Source organism: Haplochromis burtoni, unplaced genomic scaffold (assembly GCF_018398535.1).
Source record: "Haplochromis burtoni strain Fernald_Lab_line unplaced genomic scaffold, NCSU_Asbu1 Contig_249, whole genome shotgun sequence".
Classification (NCBI taxonomy): Eukaryota; Metazoa; Chordata; class Actinopteri; order Cichliformes; family Cichlidae; genus Haplochromis; species Haplochromis burtoni.
In genome coordinates, this window is record NW_024582610.1 from 387174 (window position 1) to 410387 (window position 23214).

The 23214-nt window shown below is 40.6% G+C and overlaps 1 protein-coding gene across 4 annotated transcripts in view; it reads left to right on the forward strand.

Moving 5' to 3' along the window:
• The window catches only part of arhgap39 (Rho GTPase activating protein 39), a 63093-nt gene that overhangs the window by 19684 nt on the left and 20195 nt on the right, over window positions 1–23214 (forward strand). For all 4 annotated transcript variants that reach the window (XM_042227195.1, XM_005938398.2, XM_014338783.2 and 1 more), the window contains exons 2-6: window positions 7085–7498; window positions 8719–10006; window positions 16609–16773; window positions 19944–20129; window positions 22475–22688. In XM_042227195.1, the coding sequence (XP_042083129.1) occupies window positions 7085–7498; window positions 8719–10006; window positions 16609–16773; window positions 19944–20129; window positions 22475–22688 (2267 nt within the window). The remainder of the gene's footprint in view (window positions 1–7084; window positions 7499–8718; window positions 10007–16608; window positions 16774–19943; window positions 20130–22474; window positions 22689–23214) is intronic.

Consider the following 23214-nt stretch of genomic DNA (forward strand, 5'->3'; position numbering starts at 1 on the left):
GCGACGAGGCTGCCATACTCGGCGACATCTTAGTCAAAAAATGCAGCAGTTCAAAAAGATGTTGCTCTAGCTGAGAGCAGTCTTTGATATGTGTTTCTCCATAAATGTAACTTTTCTTCACAACTTCTGACATTAATGCCACGACACCTTTAAAAAAATCCTCAAAGAAGTATCTGTCACATTGTGTCTTAGCAGGAACAGGCTCCAATACTTCGACTTAAGACTGTCAGCAGTCTCAGTGGGACATGGGCCATTGCAATTGGTCATAATTCACCTATGACCTAATAAATATGTTTTTTACCAAAAGAAAACCTGTTTTGTTTTTTTAATATTTATTTTGATAACTTGATATAAGTCCTACAAATCCCTCATGGGCTGTTAAGGATGAGCTTGTTGTTAAATCTCCAGTAGGTGTGAACATTTTGGTTCTGCTTATGTAAGGAGCAGGAAATGAAATATCATAGCCTTTATGTCTACTTCTTTATCGCTTTATCCCACACCATCTCGACTCCTCATCTGTCCTTGTCCAATACCCTCTTCCTATTTAATCCTCGGAAGTGTTGCCAGTGTGCTCAGTGGTCTCCCAGCAACGGAGAGCAGTGATTTTATAAAGACAAATGGTTGGGGAGAAGAAATGCAATCTATGCAAGTTGACCTTTTTAAGGGGAGGGAGGAGGAGCTTTTAGCAATGCCAGGGTTATAGCCTCTATTCTGTGTTTTAAAGGTTGAGTTGTTGCAATAGAGATCTCAGAAAATCAAAGTTATTCAAACTAATTAACTATATTTTTAATGCTTTCCCTGTGCATTTTATCTAGCTAGAATGAAAGCCTTTTACATTTAATTAGTCCATAATTTACTGTTTATTTAACCTGTAATGCACAATGGATCATGGGTTTAATAAAGAGCTTGGGTTGGACGTTATCATTTCTCCGGGAAACTTCTATAGAGATTGAACTTACTTTCCTGCACCAGCCACAGTCTGAGTTTTCATTTGGAGGTTTGATACTCACATAAGGCTGAAGCTGTATGGTCACACTACTAACTCAGTCAAACCAGTGCCTCTCTGTAAGTGGAACCTGAAGCTAACAGGTCCTACTCAAATTCTGAAATTCACACATCCACAAAAACAAAACTGTAACACCATCTCAGCAATCACATCACTCAGATTAGGTTATTGTACTTGGCCCTAAAAAATCTTTGAAACATGATGTCTAACCAGATACTTAATCTGGGTAGCATTACCTTGGGCTGTTGTTTTTTTTTTTTTTTTTAACTTTATTGTGCTTATTAAACTACTACTTTCTTACAGTTGTGCAATATCTCTAAAATTAGAAACATTGTGTCACCCCTGATGTTAAAAAAAACTTGTTTATGAATGTATTTTGGATGTATTTTATTATTGTCGGACTGTCTCAAAAATTCTAATAAGACTTCACGCCCCTCTTCTGTGGAACCAGCTCCCAGCTTGATTTTGGGAATTTTGTCTCCATTAGTACAGGGTTTTTACCTCATATAAATATAAAGTGCTTTGCAATGACTGCTGTTGTGATTTCGTACTATATAAATAAAACTGAATTGAACTCTTAAAGAAAGCCTTGCCGAGACTTGTGCAGCTATAGTTATGCGAGGTACTATGTGTGCCCCTTGTGTATGAGAAAGAAAAGAGAGAAAGAAATGGTACACCAGTTGTCAGAGTGAATCCTTGTCAGATGAAGCGGAACAGGCCAGTTAAATAAAGATCCAGAGCGGAGATAGTGGGATTAATTGGCCATAATTGGTTAATGTGGTGGTGCTCTAGAATCCATTATTGTAAATGTAAAGTTCAACAACAACGTTGAACGAGATCCAAAGTGTAATTAAAGTGGTGGGTGGGCTCTTTTATAACTTTAGAGAAGCCAATTGAGTCTAATAATAGATTAAATGCTCGGTTGATTCTGTCACTTTCAGCACCTATATGTATGTTAAAATCACACACAATAGTTATTTGATCTGAAGTGAGTACTAAATCAGAAAAAAAGTCAGTGGGTTTTTGAGTTTTCCAATTAGGATGGACAAGGCTAAGAGTTAGACTTTCAAATTAAAACTCCATCTGGGTCTATGGTTAAATTTACAATTTACAATGTCTGGATTACATAGCCCTGCGACAGACTGGCGACCTGTCCAGGGTGGACCCTGCCTTTCGCCCTATGACAGCTGGGATAGGCTCCAGCGCCCCCCGCGACCCTGAAAAGGATGAGCGGAAGCGAATGGATGGATGGATGGATGGATGGATTACACAGCAGTTGGGAATAGATTTCACCACAGTAGATGTCTTTCTAAGTGTTAGAACTAATTTAAAGATATAATTAATCGTCTTTTGTCATCTTTAATGCCATGTACAAACTGTGTGGAGCAGTTACCTGAACTCTGCTCCATCCAAGGTCGATTATCGTGTTGATAATTTTACATCTTCACGGTATCTGACCCTGGACACTGTAGTTCCTCTGAAAAAGAAAGTCTTAAATCAGAAGTACTTGACTCCTTGGTATAACTCTCAAATGTGCACCTTAAAGTAGAATTAATAATTCGCAAACTGCAGAGGAAATGGCATCCACTAATTTAGAAGATGGTAAATGGTAAATGGCCTGTATTTGTATAGCGCTTTACTAGTCCCTAAGAACCCCAAAGCACTTTACACATTCAGTCATCCACCCATTCACACACACATTCACACACTGGTGATGGCAGCTACATTGTAGCCACAGCTGCCCTGGGGCGCACTGACAGAGGCGAGGCTGCCGAACACTGGCGCCACCGGGCCCTCTGAAAATTCTAGAAAGAGTAGTTGTCAAACAGCTAACTGATCGTCTGCAAAGGAATGTGTCAAGGTGAGCTGTGTGGCAGGCAGGGTTTGGACCCAAACGCTAGAGTCAAAGATGGTAAACTTAGCTTAAAGTCCCAAAAAGTTGATTCTGTTCATCTGGACATAGCTTTTTTTAGTGGGAGAAACTTTTCGTCACTCATCAAAGTGACTTCTTCAGTGTCAGCTGACTGCTGGTTTTCCCAACCTTATAAGCAGTACATTTGCACAATAACTGAGACTAGCCCACTGAATGAACAGTGGGCTGTGAGGTCAGTTCTTTGATCATTTAACTTAAAGTGTCAGCTTTACTGCTGGAAAAAACGAACTAAAACAAAGTACATACATACAACAAGAAACAAACGAAATATAAACTGGAACTAAGGATCTTGAACTTGGAGCACATGACATGACAATACATTACAAATGTAAGTTTGAGTAGTGAAAATGTCCATACTGAGCACCATACTGGGCAGTGGGCACCTTGACTGGTCTGCAGCTTTGCAGATGCATATGCACTGCACAATTCTCACACCAGTTTGCACTTGCCTAATTTTCCTGCTTCTAATACATCAGCTTTGAAGACAAAATTGTTGCAGGTTTTTTTAATATACATATATAATATAAAATGCAGGCATAGGTCGTGTCCAAATTCATGGGCTGCATCCTCCTGAGGACCCGGCCTTCGCGGTCTACGTGGGCCGGGTCCTCAGAAGGTCGGGTAGGCCGGAAGTAAACGGCTGTGAAATTGGACGGTCTAGCCTTCTGATTAGCGTCACCGCTGTCTCGGTGGAGTTTAATAAACTCAGCCGTCTGCTCCTTGCTATCTAAAATATAACAGGACACTGGCGTAAATTCTCGACCATCTCACACTTCTGTTTAATCAGTTTTCTGTTTGACGTTTATTCAGCTGTGTGAAAACCAAGGAGGAACCCACCCGGGGGATTAATAAAGTTTTATTTTATCTAATCTAATAATACTTTAATCTCAGCCAAACCGATTTACTCACGAACAAACAAAACACTGAAAAAAGCCCAACAATAACATTTTTAGGTTGTCTAAGTGACTTATATATTACGTTTAACCTGAGTAGCGAAAGTCCGCGGTGATCTGAAAATGATGTGCCGGGAGTTGTGCCGTTCTCGGCGGCTTCAGTGACCCTCGAGCTCCCGGCTAGCTATCGAGCTGGTGGGTAAGCAGACGTCTCCGAAAACGTCGAAGCACTTTTGCAAATATGCGATATCTTGATAAACCGAGCAGATATTTGAATGTTTACACACCCACTTTCTCGCCTGAAAATATGTTAAAAGTTTATTTTGTGACCCAGAAAGATTAGATAAGAGTAATTTTAAAACTTAGTAGCGGCCGCCATTTGGAAACTGGAGTTTGGCTGGGCCGCGCTATGAATTCTGGGATATGGTAGGCCACGAAGGACACACCCGACCCATCCTTCAAATTCGGGGAAAAGGAGGACGCATTTGTCGGCTGCATTCGGAGGAGTCTACGAATTTGGACAGCCTTCGGCGCGTCGCTGTGACGTAATCGGTCTACAAATGCGGCCTCAGGAGGATGCAGCCCATGAATTTGACACGACCATAGTCAAACGATGTTCTGACATTATTTATGAGTCAAAATGCAAAAGGACTATTTATTTAAAAAAAAACAAATACAAGAAAACATGGTAGATGGTAAAGCAGTCCCTGTCTACTTAGAGACAGAGACTCGTTTTGCATGAACTGGATGACTTTTGCTTTTGTACAGAGTGCAATTTTACTTTGCTTTGGTGGCCATGCTTGCCTTGTTGTCTTCTGCAGTTACTTGTGGAGGCAGGAAAATAGCTGCCGCTGGGTTTTAGTGGGCACCTGGATTCGAATGAAACACACCTCTCCCTTGTGCCATCACAACACTTTGTTAGCTGTGAAGACAGCGTGGAAGTTGCTGTAGATCAAAAGTTCTCTGGTGTCCATCCAACCATTACACTGGTTGGATGGACGGCTTCTTTATCCACAGGTCTAAAAGTCAAAACCAGAGCCAGAATTAATGTGTACTCTGAATTGTGAGCTAGTGCAATTGAATTAGTGATGTTGTGGTATGTGAGTACTTCAAAATATCCAGCTTGGAAACATCTTTGGGCTTTAAAGAGATATGCAACTGAATGTCGCCTTCATAGCAGCGAGAATTGTCACTGAGATTTCCTTAAAAGTGCTTAAAATGTGCTGAAGAGGAAGAAATCATAACAGAAACAATAAAGGCCCAAAACAGAACTTTATAGTAGGAGAAGTCGAAGAGAACCAGAACTTAAAAACAGCCACAGACAAGAAACATTGAGACAGATATCATCCAATACTAGACATTAGTATCTCAGCCTATTGATCAAAATGTTCAACGGTATCAGTAAGGCAGAGGTCAAGGCAGAACAAAACTTCGCCTGCATCAGTATGCAAAATGTCAATGGAGACGCTAAGAAGGGCTGTCTCTTTGGAACAGTTATAAGATGTAAACTGGTAAGTTTCAAATCTTAGCAGTAAACTGTAATTTTCAAATTGGTCTTTAAATTCTTTAAAGAAGAGAAGGGTCAAGATTTTTTCAAAAAAGAGGGTGGATGACAACATTTTTTATTTAGTTTTTTTAAACCTGTCCTGTCCGGCAGTTTTAGCAAGCAGATTCAGTTCAGGTTTATTTATTTAGCACCAAATTACTATAACAGTTGTCTCAACGTGTTTTATGTTGTAAGATAAAGGGCCTACAATGATACAGAGAAAAAAGAGAAAACCAATTAGATGAGCCCCTGTAAGAAGTGCTTTGGCGACAGAGGGGAGTGGGAAAAAATCTCTTTTAACAGGAAGAACCCTCCAGCAGAACCAGGCTCAGGGAGAGGTGGCAATCTGCCACTACTGTTTGGCAGTAAAGGGAGGAAGATAGGACAAAAGACATGCTGTGGACAGGAGCCAGATATTAATATGAACTAATGATTAAATGCATTTCATTAAAATGGGATTCCTCCAGAAGCCTATTGCAGCATAGCTAATTGAGGATTCCAGGTCACCTGACCCTGCCCTAATTATATGCTTTATCAAAATGGAAAGTTTGAATTCTAATCCTAAAAGTAGAAAGTATGTCTGCTGCCCAAATCCAAACTGGTTGCACAAGGCTGAAGCCTCTTAACCCCCATTCCACTTTAAATACCCTTGGAAACACAAGTAAGCTCCCAGTCTGAGAGTGACGTGCTCTAATGGGGTGGTGCAGTACTTTGTTTTTAAATTCAATTTTGGATTTAACCAGGGAGCCAATAAAGGGAAATATGTTCTCGCTTTCTAGTCCCTGTCAGCGTTCTGCTGCATCATTTTGGATCAGCTTTTCAAGGAGTTTGGTGGAAACATCCTAATAATAATGAATTGCAGTAGACCAGCCTAGAGGTAATAAATGCATAAACTAGTTTTTATGTCTTTAAGACATTTCTGCAGGTTAACTAATTGGGGTGTGTTATCTGGCTTCAGAGATGGATAAAGTTGGGTATCATCTGCATAGCAGTAAAGATGTATGCTATGCTTTCTAAAGACACTGTCTAGGGGAAGCATAGACAGAACTGGTCCTACCATGGAACCCTGTGAAGCTCCGTTATTAACCTTAGTTGACTACAAATTTAATTCTAGGTCACATTAATCTGGAGAGAATATCTGCCTCAATAAAAAAAACAGTTGGATGAATCTGTTTTAGGGGGAGCTCGGCTTTAGTCTCATCTACCTATGTGCCTTACAGGTGGCCAGGGTTGGTCTTTGGATCTCTGGCGACTTTTCAGGGAGCTGGAAAGCTGGGGCTGCTGTTTCTGGGTATCTGTGTGTCTGTCTTGATTGGTGGTGGTGGGGAGCATGAGTGATTACTGCCTTGCTGTCCTGGGATGTTAGGTCTGGGATCCTTGTAGTCATTGGTGCTTGCACTGGGCTGGGTAGCTTGCCTCTTCTGCGTGGGTTGGGTATGGATCTGTGGCCCTGGCACTCAAACATGTAGGGTGGGTTCTCCTTACTCTCCTTCAGAATGTCTGATTTACGCCTCTGGGGTCCTTGGTTGTCTGCAGCTCCTTTCTGGGGGGGTCTTTTGGCTATTTGCCTCTCAAGTTTATCTGCACCTTAGACATTGAGGGTTTTAGGAGGGAGGTGTGGATGGACTCTGTTGACCAGCTAGTTAGGCTGGCAGATGGAGTATGTAGCCACTGTAATTCTATCATTTTGCAATCTGCCCCTACAGGTTGGAGTGGGTGGAAATCATTGAGCCACGGACACGGGAGCATATGTATGCCAATCTGCTAACGGGTGAGTGCGTGTGGGACCCACCACAGGGTGTTTGCATCAAGCGTACCGGTGAGAACCAGTGGTGGGAGCTGTTTGACCCCAATACTTCACGCTTCTACTACTATAACGCCTCCACCCAACGCACAGTGTGGCATCGGCCTCAGGGATGTGACATCATACCCTTGGCCAAGCTGCAGACTCTGAAGCAGCACACAGATGCCACCATCACTCGTCCTCCAGGTGGCGGGCGGCGAGCATCTGCTGACAACAGCCCAGGACGGAACAGTGAAGTCAGCCGAGAAGGAAGCACCTCGTCCTCCCTTGACCAGGAGCTGTCCGAAAAACAAGGCAACAGAGAGGAGGCAGATAGGTAAGACTGAGTTAGTTACAGGTATACAGCACACTAGAACAATGCTTAGGGTAATGTTCATTAATCCATATGGATTAATATCAGCTAAAGAGCTAAAACAGCATGACAGTAAGTCATACAATAGTGGTACTTTACCTTTTTACTTCAGATCTACGAGTCTGTTATGCCATATCATTTTTATCTGCAGGTTGAAGCTTTATCATGGAAAGAAGGAGCCATATGTGAATATGATGTAGAAACACCCATCTTCTCTGGGCAAAAACCCATGTCAAAATGACTGAAACAAAATGGAAAACTGTTCTGTGGCCAGAGAAATAAAAACATTCTCATGAAATCATTTTTTAAAAGCATGTGTGCAACATCCTCTAAGCTTTAGAGGAGAAAGACCATCCAGCTTGTTATCATTTCTCAGTTCCAAATTCTGCGACAGTGCCTATATAACTGGTAGGTTGTACATATTGAAGGTTTTAGATCAAAATATGCTCCCATCCATCCAGTGTCTTTTTTGTAGATGCTTAAGCATTTCCACATACTGAAAAGATGCTGCTGATGCACGCTCTGATCTAGTCTGTTCCCTGAACTCAAACTCTAATTTTAAAATTATTTTCAAACCTTGCTGAAGTTTAGAATCCAGTTGCTGTTTGTCTTTTGGTCTTTCTGCCTTTACTTTTGTTTCTGTAACTGAAAAGAATGCTCTGTTGTGATTGAGTGACTGGCTGGCTCACAGAAATATAACTTCCTTTCAGAAACCCTTTGGTTGCGTTTGCAGTATGCCTTGGGACGTTACCCACTGGTATTTTAAACTGCTGTCCAATCACGTTTGCCGCATTTGGTCAAATCTGAGCAGAGTTTAGTCCTGCGCAGTTCAGATTATATTCTACTACTACTATCAGCAGTGGCATCATCATTAAATGGTAGTGATCCCGTTCTGTTGCAGGCATATTACTTCATATCATGAGCTTTTGCTCTCTTTCTGCATGCTTTTCTCTTCCCATCATTTAGGAATAAGTTAATCTTGGTTTTATTACCTTATAATAACAATCACTTTCAGATAAATGTGATTATGAGGTATTTTCTAATAATTACAAGATTAATTGTAACAGAGTAACTGGAACAGGAATTGATAAGCTTCAAAACAAACTTTAATATCCTCTAACTGCATCTATTCTTTTCTTTTTCAAAATGTCTCTCCTCTCTTTTTTTCTGCTCTCTTCTACCAGGACCTCTCCCTTCAGGTGGAATACTGGTACAAAAGAGCGAATGCTGATCAAGGTGACAGACAGAGAGCCCAGCTTCTTGGCCCATCAGGGAAATGGTTACTCTCCCTGTGACCCCTCCAGCCCTAGCACTCCTTCTGGAGGGGGCACCACCTCACGAGCTCGCTGTCCCTCTGGAGGAAACCCTTCTTCAGAACCTGACAGCTCCCCAGTTCTTTATGCCGACCGCCGTCAGTCTCCTTTTCTTAAGCGGGCAGAGCTGGGTGGCTCAAACACCCATCGACTCACTTCAGCTGACTCCCAGCCTCCTTCACCCCGCTACACCTATGAGCCCCCACTATATGAGGAGCCGCCCACAGACTTTCAGCCCCCACCCATCTATGAAGAGCCTCCCACTGACATGCACCTCTCTGATTCTTCTTCCTTCTACAGCACTGGCAAGTCACCTGCTCGAAAATCTTCAGTCCCCCTTTACCACTCCCCCAAGCAGGGACAGTCACCCTATGGCCAGCTGGTTCTGACCAGGCAGAAGTGTCCCGAAAAGACTCAGAGTTTGGAGTACAGTCCTGTGGGCAAGGAATATGTTAAGCAGCTGGTGTACGTGGAGCAGTCTTCTTCCAGTCCTCGATTCAAGACAGCAGACCGTCTTCTGCGTTACGGCACAACCGGTGGCTATGGAAGTTCATATGGGGGGTCCTACACTCTGCAACACAGCCAATCTCTGATCAGAGACCCCCGCCTCCTGCTGGACTACAGTGGAGAGGGTGGAGAGGGAAGCCAGAGGTTAGTTTATGAGGACTCCATATCCTGGACGTCCAGCCAGACACATTCCCTCTCTTCTTCTTCTACAGCCAGGCCTGGGGCTTTCTCTCCCTCTGGCAACCGCAAACGCAAAAGCCGCAAGCCATCCCTCCCACAGGAACTGACTCGGTATGGGGAGGTGGAGCTTACTGGGACAGCATCTGAGGCCATGCTGGCTCAGGCCAGACTTGCTTGGGAGGCTCAGCAGGTGATGAAACAGAGGTGCAGTTGGGATTCTGGGCAGGGAGGTGGTGCTTCCCAAGCTGGCAGCTCTAAAGATGGCTATGAGAGCGACGGAGCAGTGCCTCTGCCATTACCGGGACCAGTGGTGAGGGCGTTCAGTGAGGACGAGGCACTAGCACAGAGCGATGGCCACCACTGGAAACGCAGTACCTTTGAGCGGCTGGGGTTCCCTCAGGCCCTCCTGGAGAAAAGCCTCTCTGTTCAGACCAACCTGGCCTCCCCTGAACCTTACCTTCATCCCTCACAGGTACTGCTGCATGCTAGAATTTTCTAGCCATATTTAGAAGGATAGGATAATTCCATTATTATTGCTTTTGTAGTTCAGTTACCATTGCTAATCTATAACAGCTTTACTTAATGGGGGATTTATTGTGTGTGTGTGTATGAATAAATGTGTAAGAGATGGATAACGTGGCGCCACTTCCTTTGTACAAGAGTAAAGACAGAATTTCCCACTTATGGGGGCTGCCATCTTGATTTTTGGAGTCTGTAAGTCGTTGTGTCAAACTCCCATACACACACCCCCCCTTACACTTTTCATGTGCGCGACAATCTGGTGGTGTATTTATTGGAACTGACGGCTCATTAAATTAAGGTAAATACAACCACATGCTGATATTTTAAAAGGCACCCAACATAACATGCTATAGGTCTATGCTACATCATTTTGTAGCCGATAGTTTAAAGCATTAGCTAGCTTAGCAGTAGCTAACACTGTCTCTTTCTCAAAACGAGTCCTTGTGTGTATTTTTGTGTAACTGTAAAATGTTGTCAGTCGCAGCTTAAGTACTGTTAAAGTTCAGCGTACGTATCAAGTCAACTATGCTCAAAATGCACGGACATCTTTCTCCGCCCATTTTATGAAGGATGCATCGGTGTGGACTTGCATGTGCTTGGTACAGCCAATTATTCCAGAATGTATTTTGTTTGAAACTCAAAAGCAACAATGGCAGATGAGAGTGGCCACAAAACTTTAAGTGACATTTAAAATATAACTTTCTGTGACACAAATAAATATTGCTGGGCATCGATTTTGATTTCTCTGATTTGATTCCAATTCACAAGGTCCTGATTTGACTCGATTCGGTTTCGAAATATTATAATTCTGATCATTTATCAGTACATATCCATATATAAAAACAAAGCTGACACTTGTGAGACTTCATCAGTAAGCATCACAGCAGATGAATTTGTGTCGAAGTAACTGAGGATAAAATGCAGAAAAACATGAAGGAGATTTTGCTGGTCTAGCTTTTTTATAGCAGACAACCGCCTTAAAAATATTCTGCAGTAGATCAGAAATGGAAGAAAACTATGAATCAGCATATGAACATTACCTGATGCTGCTGAAGTGAAGCAGAGCAAAGTTACAGAGGTTTTATTAGAGACACAACTGAGAGTTTTGCAATTTGGAATCATTTGTTAAAGTTTACATTTCTTTGTATTGGACAGCAGAAATGAGGCTAAATTATATATTTCAAATACGTATTATCCTCTCTGGTTACCCTGGTATAAATGCCACTTTATTTCAGCTCTGAGGTACTGCAATTAAGGTGATCTTTCTCCTCTCTGACAGACTACAAGTTCTGAAGTTCTGCTCTTACGCTTTTTGTACACCTCTGCTGACACCTGAAATGTGAACTGTTTAAAAAAAAACCTTTATATACTAACAGATTATCTATTACTGTAAAAACCAACAAAAACCTTTGACTCAGTGGTGGTTCTTAAATGGAGATCTGCAACGATGAGATAATAGTGCCGTTCTGAGGGTTATACATTGAATGAAATTCAACACAGTCTGGCTTGCTTTGCATTAGCTGATTCTATAATACGTAAAACTTTAGTTGGAAATAGTGGGTATCACAATGGTGGTTATGAAGTTTTTCCACGAAGCCAAGCTTTCTGCTTCAAGCTTTCAGTGTACTTGGATAAAAATTGGTGTTTCGTTGATCTCTGTGGAAGAAGCCAAGCTGTTCCTTACTAAAACACAAAACGATCCCCACTTCAGTCAAAGATGTTACCAGATGATTAAAAAAATTATGATGATGCACTGCACACTACATGCTTAAAATAAAAGAATCGGTGAAAATGTGGCGCTTCCAGATGATTTTTAAACTAAAAGTAAACACAAACCACCCCCGACCAGGTTAAGGGCTCAGCACAAGTTACAAGTAAAAAGATCCACACGGAAAACTGACTTTCAGCTAGGGTGTGCTGGCTTTGTAGTATACCCTAGTTCAGTCGTGATGAATCATGGTCACTGACAGGAAAACAGCAAAACATATAGAGACACATGCTAGTCACATTTCTTTATTAATCATGTTACTTTTATTTGGTGGACATCAGCAGTGTTATCACCAAACTGAGGTATTAGCAAAAAACTGGACTGATACTACAGGCAGCTGATGATGAGCTTGAGCTTAAGAAGAGAAGCCTGTTAAAGTATAATGCCCATAATAAAAGCACAGTAAGGATAACACTAGTTCGTGACCAGGCAGGCCCAATGACTTTTCTGTTTCTCATATAAAAAAGAGGTTTTATTGCCTCGTTTTCAGTCCCCTGCTGCAGGTCTTAACATTCTTCCAGAAAGGATGTGCTCTAAGCCTTTGTCAGAGCAGTGATTGAATGAACATATGCAGAGGCTCAGACATGATTGCAGACGCGCTGAGAGAAGATGGAAGAAGGATGAGCTGTATGTTTCCTTACATACTTAGGGACTGTCTCTCTGTTTACCAAGAGGCTGTACAGACTGCAAAGACTGTTTATCTCAAACCTAATGTCCACAAATAGACACAAGCCTCAGGTACCATCTTGTAAACCTTTCAACCTTCACTCTTGCTGCTATCCTTTTGCCACAAATAACTCCTGACACTTGTCTCCAGCAACTCTACCCTGGCCCCCTCTCTTTTCCACCTCTTGTGTCCTGTCAATTGCTTTGGAAATATTACTGATTAACTGAGGAAAAATAAAGTTATTTTGCTTGTTTAAAAATGAGGCAAAAACAAGTTGTGACAAAAATAAATAAATAAAATCTAGATAGTGATTCCTGGACTCCAGTTCAGAAAGGTCTACAGAGGGTTTCTCCACACGAAAACTCTACAGTTCATCCAGAAATCTCGTGCAGAGGTGAGTCGAGGTCATTAAATCAAAAGCACATGAACATTTAGGTAATTGCCATTAGCTTAGTGACCAGGTGTAGAATGAAGGTCTTCCTCAATCTTTACGAGTAAGCAGCAAATCATATGATTAGAATTTTATAGATTGTATTCATATTGGCCAGATGTGTATAATTATCAACCAGGGAGTCATCAGGCAGCCCTTCTTATACAAAAGATGCATGACACCTTGATAAAAGGTGAGTCTAGAAGCCTTTTTGCAGACTTTGTTATGCGTGGAAGTGAGCAGGTTAATTACACAGTGCAATTGTGGCAAGAGGCTGAGGCGTTACTGAGCTCAGGTGGAATAAAAGTAAACTCCTTTCTAGTGTCCAAAACAGCACTGTCTGTTCCTACGATCAGCATCACAACCTTTACTTTGTAAAACAAATGGCTGCTGATAGGAGCAGCTTTTTCCCCTCATGTTGGAGTTTGTTAAAGATGTGATTTGACCTTTACGTTTTCCAGGTGAAAAATCTACAGAAAGTCAGGAGCTGTTTCTCAATACCCAAGAACGCAAGTTAGTACTTGTTCTTGCTTGTGTGGACTTCCTGAGAACAGAGAATCCAGCACAATCATTCTACAAATGGAGGCAGTGCAGTTGATAAAATCACATCTCAGCTCAAGTGTGTTTTTACTGTCATTCCCTCCCAATTTCATTGATTAATATTTACAACAGAAATTACTCAATTTCCTTAGAATTAAACTAGATTATTTGTGTTTTTAAGCACTTTGACAAAATGTTTGGCTATAACAGGATCATTGATGTAAAATTGATTAAAAGATGCAGTAAAAACTGGACTGATTTATTCATTACATGCATACACGTGCCATATAAACTACATTATCTAGAGATGCTGATTACTATTATATAAATCCTTTTTTTAGATGTACAGAACATCTGCTCGCCTTTAGTGTTCATGGCCGTTGTCTTCTAACATTCAGAGATTTACTGATCTGCTTCATAGTGTCTAAGCTGACAAATGAGTATTAGGGCCATATTAGGGAATTAGTATTAGGGAAAAAAAATGTATTGATCATTTTGAGAGTAAAGTTAAAATACTATTTTAAGAAAAAAGTGTAAATGTGGAGGTTACCATTGTTTCAAGGCAGTCTTTCTTGGAACAACCATATACCCCCTTTAAAATGCCTTGTGTCGATAAGTTAGTAAAATCGTACTTCAAAATAGGTTTTAGTTGCAAGAAAGGAAATTATTTCCTTTTTTAGCAAACACAGTGTGGTGATAAGTTTAAGGATGTTGAAAGGATTGTGCAGAAAGCTGCGTCAGGTCAGAAGCAAAAAGCACAAAAATGTAAGAGTTGGCCTGATTTGTATAAAATGAAGTGGCTGGCAGTGGACAGATGCAGGGATACCGATGGTTACACTTTCTTTAATGAAAAGGATGTATGTTTTGTCAGAAGACAGTAAGATGGCTGATCAATTTCTTCCACTAACTCATCTACATAAGGCATTTTCTAGAGCGTATAGCAGCCTACATATAACGTCCATATTTTGACTTTTTTCTTGAAACCGAATGTTAACTTCGAATTATTCCTTCTACCGCTTGACAATATCCTTAGTCGAAGTCAGCAGCAAGTCACCCGCACTCGAGTAGGTAGAGCACTGTTTTCCTGTCCTGAGTCGCCTGACAGTATGCCAGAATTTCATTGAGGCAGTCTAAAAGTCTTTTTCCGTGGGCTCTCCAAAAGAATAAAATTGCAGAAACAAGCAGCAGAAATAAGCTTTCTCCAAAGGGTGTCTGACCTTTCCCTTAAGAAATAGGGTGAGTTTGGTCATCCGGGAGGGGCTCAGAGTAGCGCCGCTACTCCTTCACATTGAAAGGAGCTGAATGAGGTGGGTCGGGGACCTGACAAGGATGCCTCCGGGCACAGTCATTACATCACTGAAACACAAACTTCATCTCTCTTAATAAAAACATTAGACATGCACAGTTCGGTCTGCATATTGAACAGAAACAAACATGTCAGATGTTAGAACTGTCTTGTTAATACCGTAATATTTCAAACCTTACAGTTTCAGCTGTCATCTGTCATTGCCGCTTTTGATTTTGGATGAAATGCATTCTGAAAAACGTGGCTGCACCAAGCACACAAAGGTCACCCCCAGTGCATGCTCAGCAGAATGGGCAAAGTGAGAACATCTGGATGTTTTAAGCCTGCATGACTTGAATTGAATTGGAGTAGTACTTGGGCTGCAACTGATGACATTTCACAAGTCCACAAGAATACAGGTATACACAAGTATGCATATTGAGAACCAACCAAGATCTTGAAGGACTGCACAGGAGCGCGCCTCAGGTAGGTGAAAATCCCTCTCGCCCCTCTGTCCGACTTAAGTGGATAAGGACAGACACACATACATTTTAAAGAAATTGAATGGCAGCTGAAGCTGCGTGATCATTTCCTGTAAAAAGTGCAATTAACTTTACTGTAAACACTTTTTACATCCTCGTAATTCGATTTACAATAAAATTGCTGTAACTGGATTTTACTGCAGTTTGCTATAATTTTATTTACAGTAAAGCTACAGTAAATTTTATTAACAGTAAATTTACTGTAAATTTAATTGGTAATTATAGCAACCACTGTGAATTTAAATGAGCTTTGCTGTAAATTCAACAGCAAATTCCTGGCAGCAGGACGTTATTTTAGAATTTACAATAACCAATTTGCTATATTGTCTATATTTTACAGTTACTGTATTTTTTTTAAACTATCTGTATTTAGATCATTTGTAGCATATCTTTATTTAAAGTAGGTCTTTATTTACTGTATCTTTATTGATAAAATTCTTAGTGTTCTCCAGTTTAATTTATACTATTAACTACTAAGATAGGACTAAGATAGTAAAGCACTATAAACTACATCTGACTCCTGTTCCTTCAAAAGGCAGTTGATCATGAATATTTCTCCTTAAAACATGCTTTTTAATTGTTGAAAGCACAGTTTGCAAATGTGTAAGAAAAAACTGACGTGTTTATAGTATACCAGTGTGTGAATGTGTGTGTGAATGGGTGGATGACTGGATATGTAAAGCGCTTTGGGGTCCTTAGGGACCAGTAAAGCGCTATATAAATACAGGCCATTTACCATTTACCATTTATAGTAGAAACTGAAAACATTCTGTCGTTTAATTGTTTGTTGCTTAATTACTTTGGAATTTAGAATTGGCTTCAAACGCCATTCAGAGGCACTTTGTATATAACTTATAATATGTAATATTCAATACTGAACTTTGATACAGTACTGTATATTTTATTTAATTCTTTGCATTTTTTTTGAAGAAAAGTTTATTTCAATGTTTTTACATTTCAGAGAACATAATATTAGATTCAGCGATTAGTTTTAGTTGGATAACCTTATCAATTTCCTGCTTTAATTCTAATGCCACACCCATATAATTTTTTTTAATTGATATACAAACAAACATAATCATAGTGGTTCTTACACCTATGATGCCTTTGAATATCTTTCTTTTGTTCAAAGCTGTTATTTCTAAAGAATGACTGGACTTTGTTGCTCTGAAATAACCTTGCCAATATTGACAAATTAAAATGTCAGTCTTGAATTTGCTACCTGAGTGTTAGTAAGTGCTAAAGAAACTTTATAAATGTTTTGCGGCACAAGATTAATTGTCTGTTTCCTCACTCCCTCTCTGTTTGTCCAACTTTAAGTCAGAGGACCTCGGAGCTTGTGCCCAATTTGAAGCCAGTCGAAATGCAAGGAATATGATGCCTAGCGCCAGCTGTGGCATTTTCCCAGAGTTCACCCTGAGGAAGCCGTCCTCGGAGACCGACATTGAGAACTGGGCATCCAAGCACTTCAATAAACACACACAGGTATTCACAAAAATATAAAACACAAGCCTGTTTCCTTTTAGTGATTCTGAACCTGATATCTCTACTGTATAAAAACGCTTTATGTATCCTATACTTTATTCTAATGGTCTGTTTTCAAGATCTCTAAAGGAAAAGGTCATTTAATTTTTACAGTTATCTGACTATTTAACATTATCCAGTTCATGCTTTTAATTAATTAATTTCTATGCATGTGAAACAAATAAATTAACAGTCAATTAACATTATAGTAAGACTGTAACAACAGCATTGCATTAATAACACTGTTGATTTAAATGATTCTGTTGATGGTGTCACATACTGACAGTAAAAAGGTTTTATTATAATAAATAGACAGTAATTATCTACCCAAAGCGTAGACACACCTTTGGCTCTTCAGGTTGGAGGTGTCTGTATTCAGAAAGGGTCCCTAGGCTACACCCCCTATGCTAATAAATCATACTTCACATACAAACGAAGACATACCGACTCGGACTTGCCTGGATTCAAAAGGTTAGGTCAGGTGTTGACAAACCAGGACACACTAATGAGAAGTGTGCTGCTGGAACATGAAGGCACAAGTGGGCAAGAGATAAACACAAGGCATTGTTGGAATGCTACTACACAAGTAACCCCAGCAGAAGGGGTTACTTGAAGAGGATGTGCAACCTATGGATTTTTTGATACCCGAGCAAGGCACAGAAAGGAATTGGGAGGAATACCAAAGGAGTGAAGGAGTACTGGTAAACAGAGCAGTGGCCTGAGACTGCAAGGCTAGGCTGACCCTCAGAGCCTTTATCAGGAACTTGTGACATACAACACTAGAAGCCATCTTCAAGCCCATAGCACGAGTTGCCATCAAATGCTGGATCTACCAAGGAGATGCACTGTCCCCACTGCTGTTCTGTATAAGCCTGAGCCCTCTCAGTGAGATCATTGACAAGACTGGCTACGGACTTGTTCACTGGTTTTATTACTACGGAACGGAGCAATCTCCTGCAGAGGATCAGGCAAGTTCTAAGAAGTCAGCTGAACAGTAAGAACAAGATCCTATCTGTAGGTAAGAACGCCTATGCCCAGGCAGCAGAAACCCAAGAAAGAAGAGGAGGAACCAACATGAAAAGATAGGCCCCTGCATGGTATGTACCACCAGCAGATAGAGGAAGTAGCTGACATCCAGAAATCCTACCAGTGGTTGCAAAAAGCTGGACTGAAAGACAGCACAGAGGCACTAATCGTGGCAGCACAGGAACAAGCTCTGAGCACAAGATCCATAGAGGCTATCACACAAGTGCAGGCTGTGTAAAGATGCCCCTGAGACAATCCAGCACTTAACAGCAGGATCCAAGATGCTAGCAGGGCATACATGGAACGCCATGACCAAGTGGCCGGCATAGTGTACTGAAACATCTGTGCCGAGTATGGCCTGGAAGTCCCGAGGTCAAAATTGGAGGTGGTGGAGAATGACCGAGCTAAGATCCTGTGGGACTTCCAGATACAGACAAAACGGTGGTGGCTAACCAGCCAGACATAGTGGTGGATTAACAAGCAGAAGAAGACGACCGTAGTGATAGATGTAGCGATACTGAATGACAGCAACATCAGGGAGAAAGAACGCAAAAAGCTTGAGAAGTACCAAGGGCTCAGAGAAGAACTGGAGAAGATGTGGAGGGTGGAGGTAACAGTGGTACCTGTACCTACAAGTGGTAATTGGAGCGCTAGGTGCGGTGACTCCCAAGCTAGGTGAGTGGCTCCAGCAGATCCCAGGAACAACATCGGAGATCCTTGTCCAGAAGAGCGCAGTCCTAGGAACAGCAAAGGCCCTTTGTTGTCTTGATGTCAGCAGCTTGTGTCTCCTCCTTTGAGCAGCTTGTTATCCCACTTTGTTACTATCAACTGCACTTCTCCGGTCTGAATGACATTCCAATGTCACTGCTGCAGCTCCCAGTGGTGTGGGTCAGTGAATCGATGTCTCAATAACTCCTGGCATTTAGCTTGATGTTGTTGGTATTAGAAGCCAGTCTTGTTAATCGTCTCACTGAAGGGGTTCAGGCCTATGCAGAACAGCAGTGGGTACAGGGCAGATCCTCAGTATATCCTGCATTTGATGGTGACTTGTGTATTTGGGTTGAATTTGACCTCAAGTGTTTTTTGCCACATCCCCATCAAATTCCTGATGAAGGCTCTTGAGGTCATGTTGATGTCGAAGGCATTCCAGCATCCATGTGTAAGCCACTGAGTTATATGTTTTTGGGCGGTGCACTGGTTGGTCAGTCTGGTCTTACAGTCTTGAGTGACAACTCAAGACTACCAGGGGCTGGGACCCTCTGGTGTTTCTGCCGGTTCCTTCCTGAGCCCCACTTTTGCTAAATTCTCATACCTAATAATGAATGCAACCTGTAAGTTGCTACAGTGGACAATGAAACAGACAGTAACAACAATCCCCCTGCAGTTTCTCCAGAAACGGTCATTTTGATTTCAATCTGTTTCTGTTTTAACCATCTGTTCCCCAGATGGTTAAAGCTTGCTTCCAGGTTGTTAATTAGAAGGTCTAACCCAGATGGATTTAATGTGTTTATGAATGGTAGCAATATCTTGATGAAATGCCTGTAGTCATGTAAAGTACATGCTAATTTCTCCAAGGTCAACCTTTCTTGCTATATTCAGTAGAGGCATATTCAGCTTTGCACTGTCAGTAGTTTATACACTTGGTGCAGCTGTTGCTAAAATTTAGTGAAAGAGTGATGACCTCATATCATATCCAAACTGATAATCTTTACCTTTCACTTAACTTAAAAAATATCTCAAAGCCTTTTAGGGCTATGAATATGTAATATTTTCAACAAAAAAGGGAAAATGTACAACTATAATTAAATTAAATAAGATTTTAATTTATACAATGTCAGTTCATAGCAACGGGTTCTTCAATGGCTTTATACTGTAAAAAAAGGCCTTTATGAATTTAAGATGATCCCCATTAACAAGTATTTGGTGACAGTAGTGCAGAAGAAATCCTTTTAACAAGAAGAGACTTCAGGAAGATGCTCAGGGAATGGCAGCCATAATTCTTTGCTGAGACAAGGTTAATTAAATGTCAGTTGCTCTCTTAGCATCTGTTTCTGTGTCACTTAAACAACTTTATATTTCTCTGAATCCCTGATTTCTTTCCTCAGGGTCTTTTTAGAAGAAAGGTCTCTATTGCCAACATGTTGGCCTGGAGCAGTGAGCCTATCAAGAAGCCCATGATTGTGACTTCAGACCGCAGCGTGAAAAAGGAGGCAGTCGAGATCTTTAAACTCATCCAGACCTACATGGGAGACCGTCGCTCCAAGGCCGACCCCCTTTCTGTGGCTCTGGAGGTGAGTTTTTCTAACTTTCTCATTATGTCCTTATAAATAATTTTATTTCAGCACCTTCACTAGAAAACTGACACTGAGTCCAGAAGTTTGGTACAGTGTGTACACAGCCACTGTGCTGTTTAAAAAATGAGTAAACTGGCCAAATATAGGCCACAAGAAGAACTGGAAGGCCAACAACCCTATTTACACTAAAGAAGGATAATATGAAAAAAAAAATCCAGTGACCTGAAACATTCAGACTTTTAATGGAATAAAGGATCATTTTTATTTCTAATCATCATCAGAATCATAGAATAGAACAAGTCAGCCAAAGAAAGAATAGCTGTGGGAAGTTTTACACGGAAACCGAGAACTTGTCTTGAAGACTGCTTAAAGAAATTACAAGAAAGCTTCCTCAAGACTGTACTGAACAATAAAGGCGGTCATGCCAAATATTGACTTTCAAGCTCATTTCAAGTTTAGAAACTCTGTTCGTACCCTTTACCTTATACTGTATTATATGTTTTATAGAGTTCAATAGAGCACTGTTCCATTTCCCATTTTCCTACCAACATAAAAAGAAATGAGGGGTGGATCGTGACTTTTGCACAGTATTTTAGCAAATGTTTAAAGTGAGACATTTTACTATTTCATAAAAATATTAGCTAATTTGGTTAATTGTCAACAGGTCAGTAACACGACTTGGTTTTGTTGCGAAATCGATCAATGTAGAGCAGTGTCACAAACCACGGAGGCCCCAGAAAAGTGCAATCAAACGTTGAGTTTATTAACAGCCCGGAGAAAACATCAACATATGTCTTCTGACCAAAATACATGTTGTGGACACTTATAAAGCAGTGGGGTACACGCCCCCCCATGGCGTCAATGACGGATTAAAATAGGTTCCAGACATTAGTCACAGTTAATCGTACATTTTTAATAGCTATAAGCAGACATAGAACTTCTCTTTTCTATAACAGCTTCCATACAAGGTAGTAAACTTCAAGCCCTCAGGGTCTCTGAGGCTAATTATTGACTCTGGTCGTCTGTTACCAAGTAGAATAAAATATAGTAAGACACCAAATGAGTTAAGGCCTCAGGCCAGACACATTCCTAGATTATATGTATTATATGTACTGTAAGCATGCATTGCAGTTATCCTTCTATGTTCTAGTTTCCCTCAGCATGTATCACCTGGACAGTCACGCCAGTGAAGCTTAAGACCCTTAATGAACCGAACATCAAATCAAAATAAGCACAGATATGCAATGTGTATAAAATATTTCTAACCGTACTTGTAATAAAAGTTAACATAATGGAAGGATCCTCAAATGGACATCTTCAATAAACAACTGTAATGCAGTATCAATACTGTGAGAAATATTATTAGATGAAATAATGCTGTAAAGAATGTTATTAATGCAGGTATAATGATGCAGATTATATGGCAGCAATAAAAGAATTTCTGTATCTCCACAGTTTAAAAAGACTATAAAAAGAGGCACAATAATGTTCCTTAATGTAAAATTGAGTTAAAAAAAAACTTGAATATTTCGTTATCTACAGAACAAAATATCATCAAAAGATTCAGAAAATATGAAGTCGAAAAACCAGTATTGGATCCCTGTGTTATTTAGGCCCTGTGGTGGCACTATATTGAAAACAGTCATTATTCTCTCATGGAAATGACTGCAGGCTCGGAAACACTTTGTCTGTGAACATTCCTGTGATATTCACAAATGCAGGTTAAAGGTTTATTATGCAAAGATGTGATGCGATGTTCTCTGGGCTAAGGGTCCTTTTAAAATGGACTGGGCTAAGTAGAAGACTGTTCTGTGGTCAGACGAATCAACCTTTGAAATTCTTAAAAACAAAGATACCGCATCCTCTGCATTAAATAGGAGAGAGACCATCTGGCCTGTTATTAACATTCAGTTCAAAATCCTGCACCCTGCCTATGGAACACTCACATCCAGACAACATATTTGCCAAGAAAAGCCTTGTATATTTCAGCAAGACAATGATAAACTGCATACTGGATTTGTTTCACTAACTGAAAACATCTGGCGCAACAAAGTTTTAAACATGGCTCTGTACCAACTTTTTTGAGACATGTTGCTGCCACCTAATACAAAATGACCTTACTTTTTCTTACAATGGTGCATCTTCTGATTTCCGATACTTGATATGTCTTTGTTCTATTGTGCATAAAATATTTATGACAGCTGCAAATCATTGCATTGTGTTTTCATATACATTTTATGCACCATTCCAATTTTTGTAGAATTGATGTAAATCAGTTGGACAGAAAAGTTCAAATGACCTCAAATTTTTTAACGTTACATGGTCCTCTGCCTGTCTGTCAGGTTGTGGTGCGTGGGTGGAGTAATCAGGGTTTGCGTGATGAGCTCTACATCCAGCTGTGTCGTCAAACTACAGAGAACTTCCGCTACGACAGCCTAGAGCGAGGCTGGGAATTGATGGCCATCTGTCTAGCTTTCTTTCCCCCGACACCCCGTTTCCACACTTACCTGGAGGGCTATATTTATCGACACATGGACCCTCTGAATGACACCAAAGGTGAGGGTGCAACACACATCTCTGCTATTTAGTACCAGTGACGCATGATCTGTCTGGAACCAAGTCACTTGGATGGTATTTTACTGAGGTGGCTTTTGATGGAAAGACTTGGATAAATTACACTCTTTACTCGTATTTAGCCAAATGCTTAAAGATTGACGGGACAGCACTTCATGGTGCAAATGGATATTGACAAAGCATTTTGTAAAAGTAACACATGAATTTTTCATTGAAAAGAAATTGACACAGCATTCGTCTTTCCTTGTCTTTTTGATTTTTACGACTTCTCCTATTCCGTACATTTTTCATTTATAACCCCTCAACATACAGGCACAAGACACAAACACATATATTCACACATGCACAAACATTTTTTTTCTACTCTACTTTATAAATTTGCAATCTCTCATAATGACATTGCCAAGTTTTGTAACTTAGAATATCTGTGGTGTTGGAACACAGGCAGAGACTCAAAGCGTCCGCCACATAAACAAACTTAAAGCTTACATTGTTTACATTTATTGTA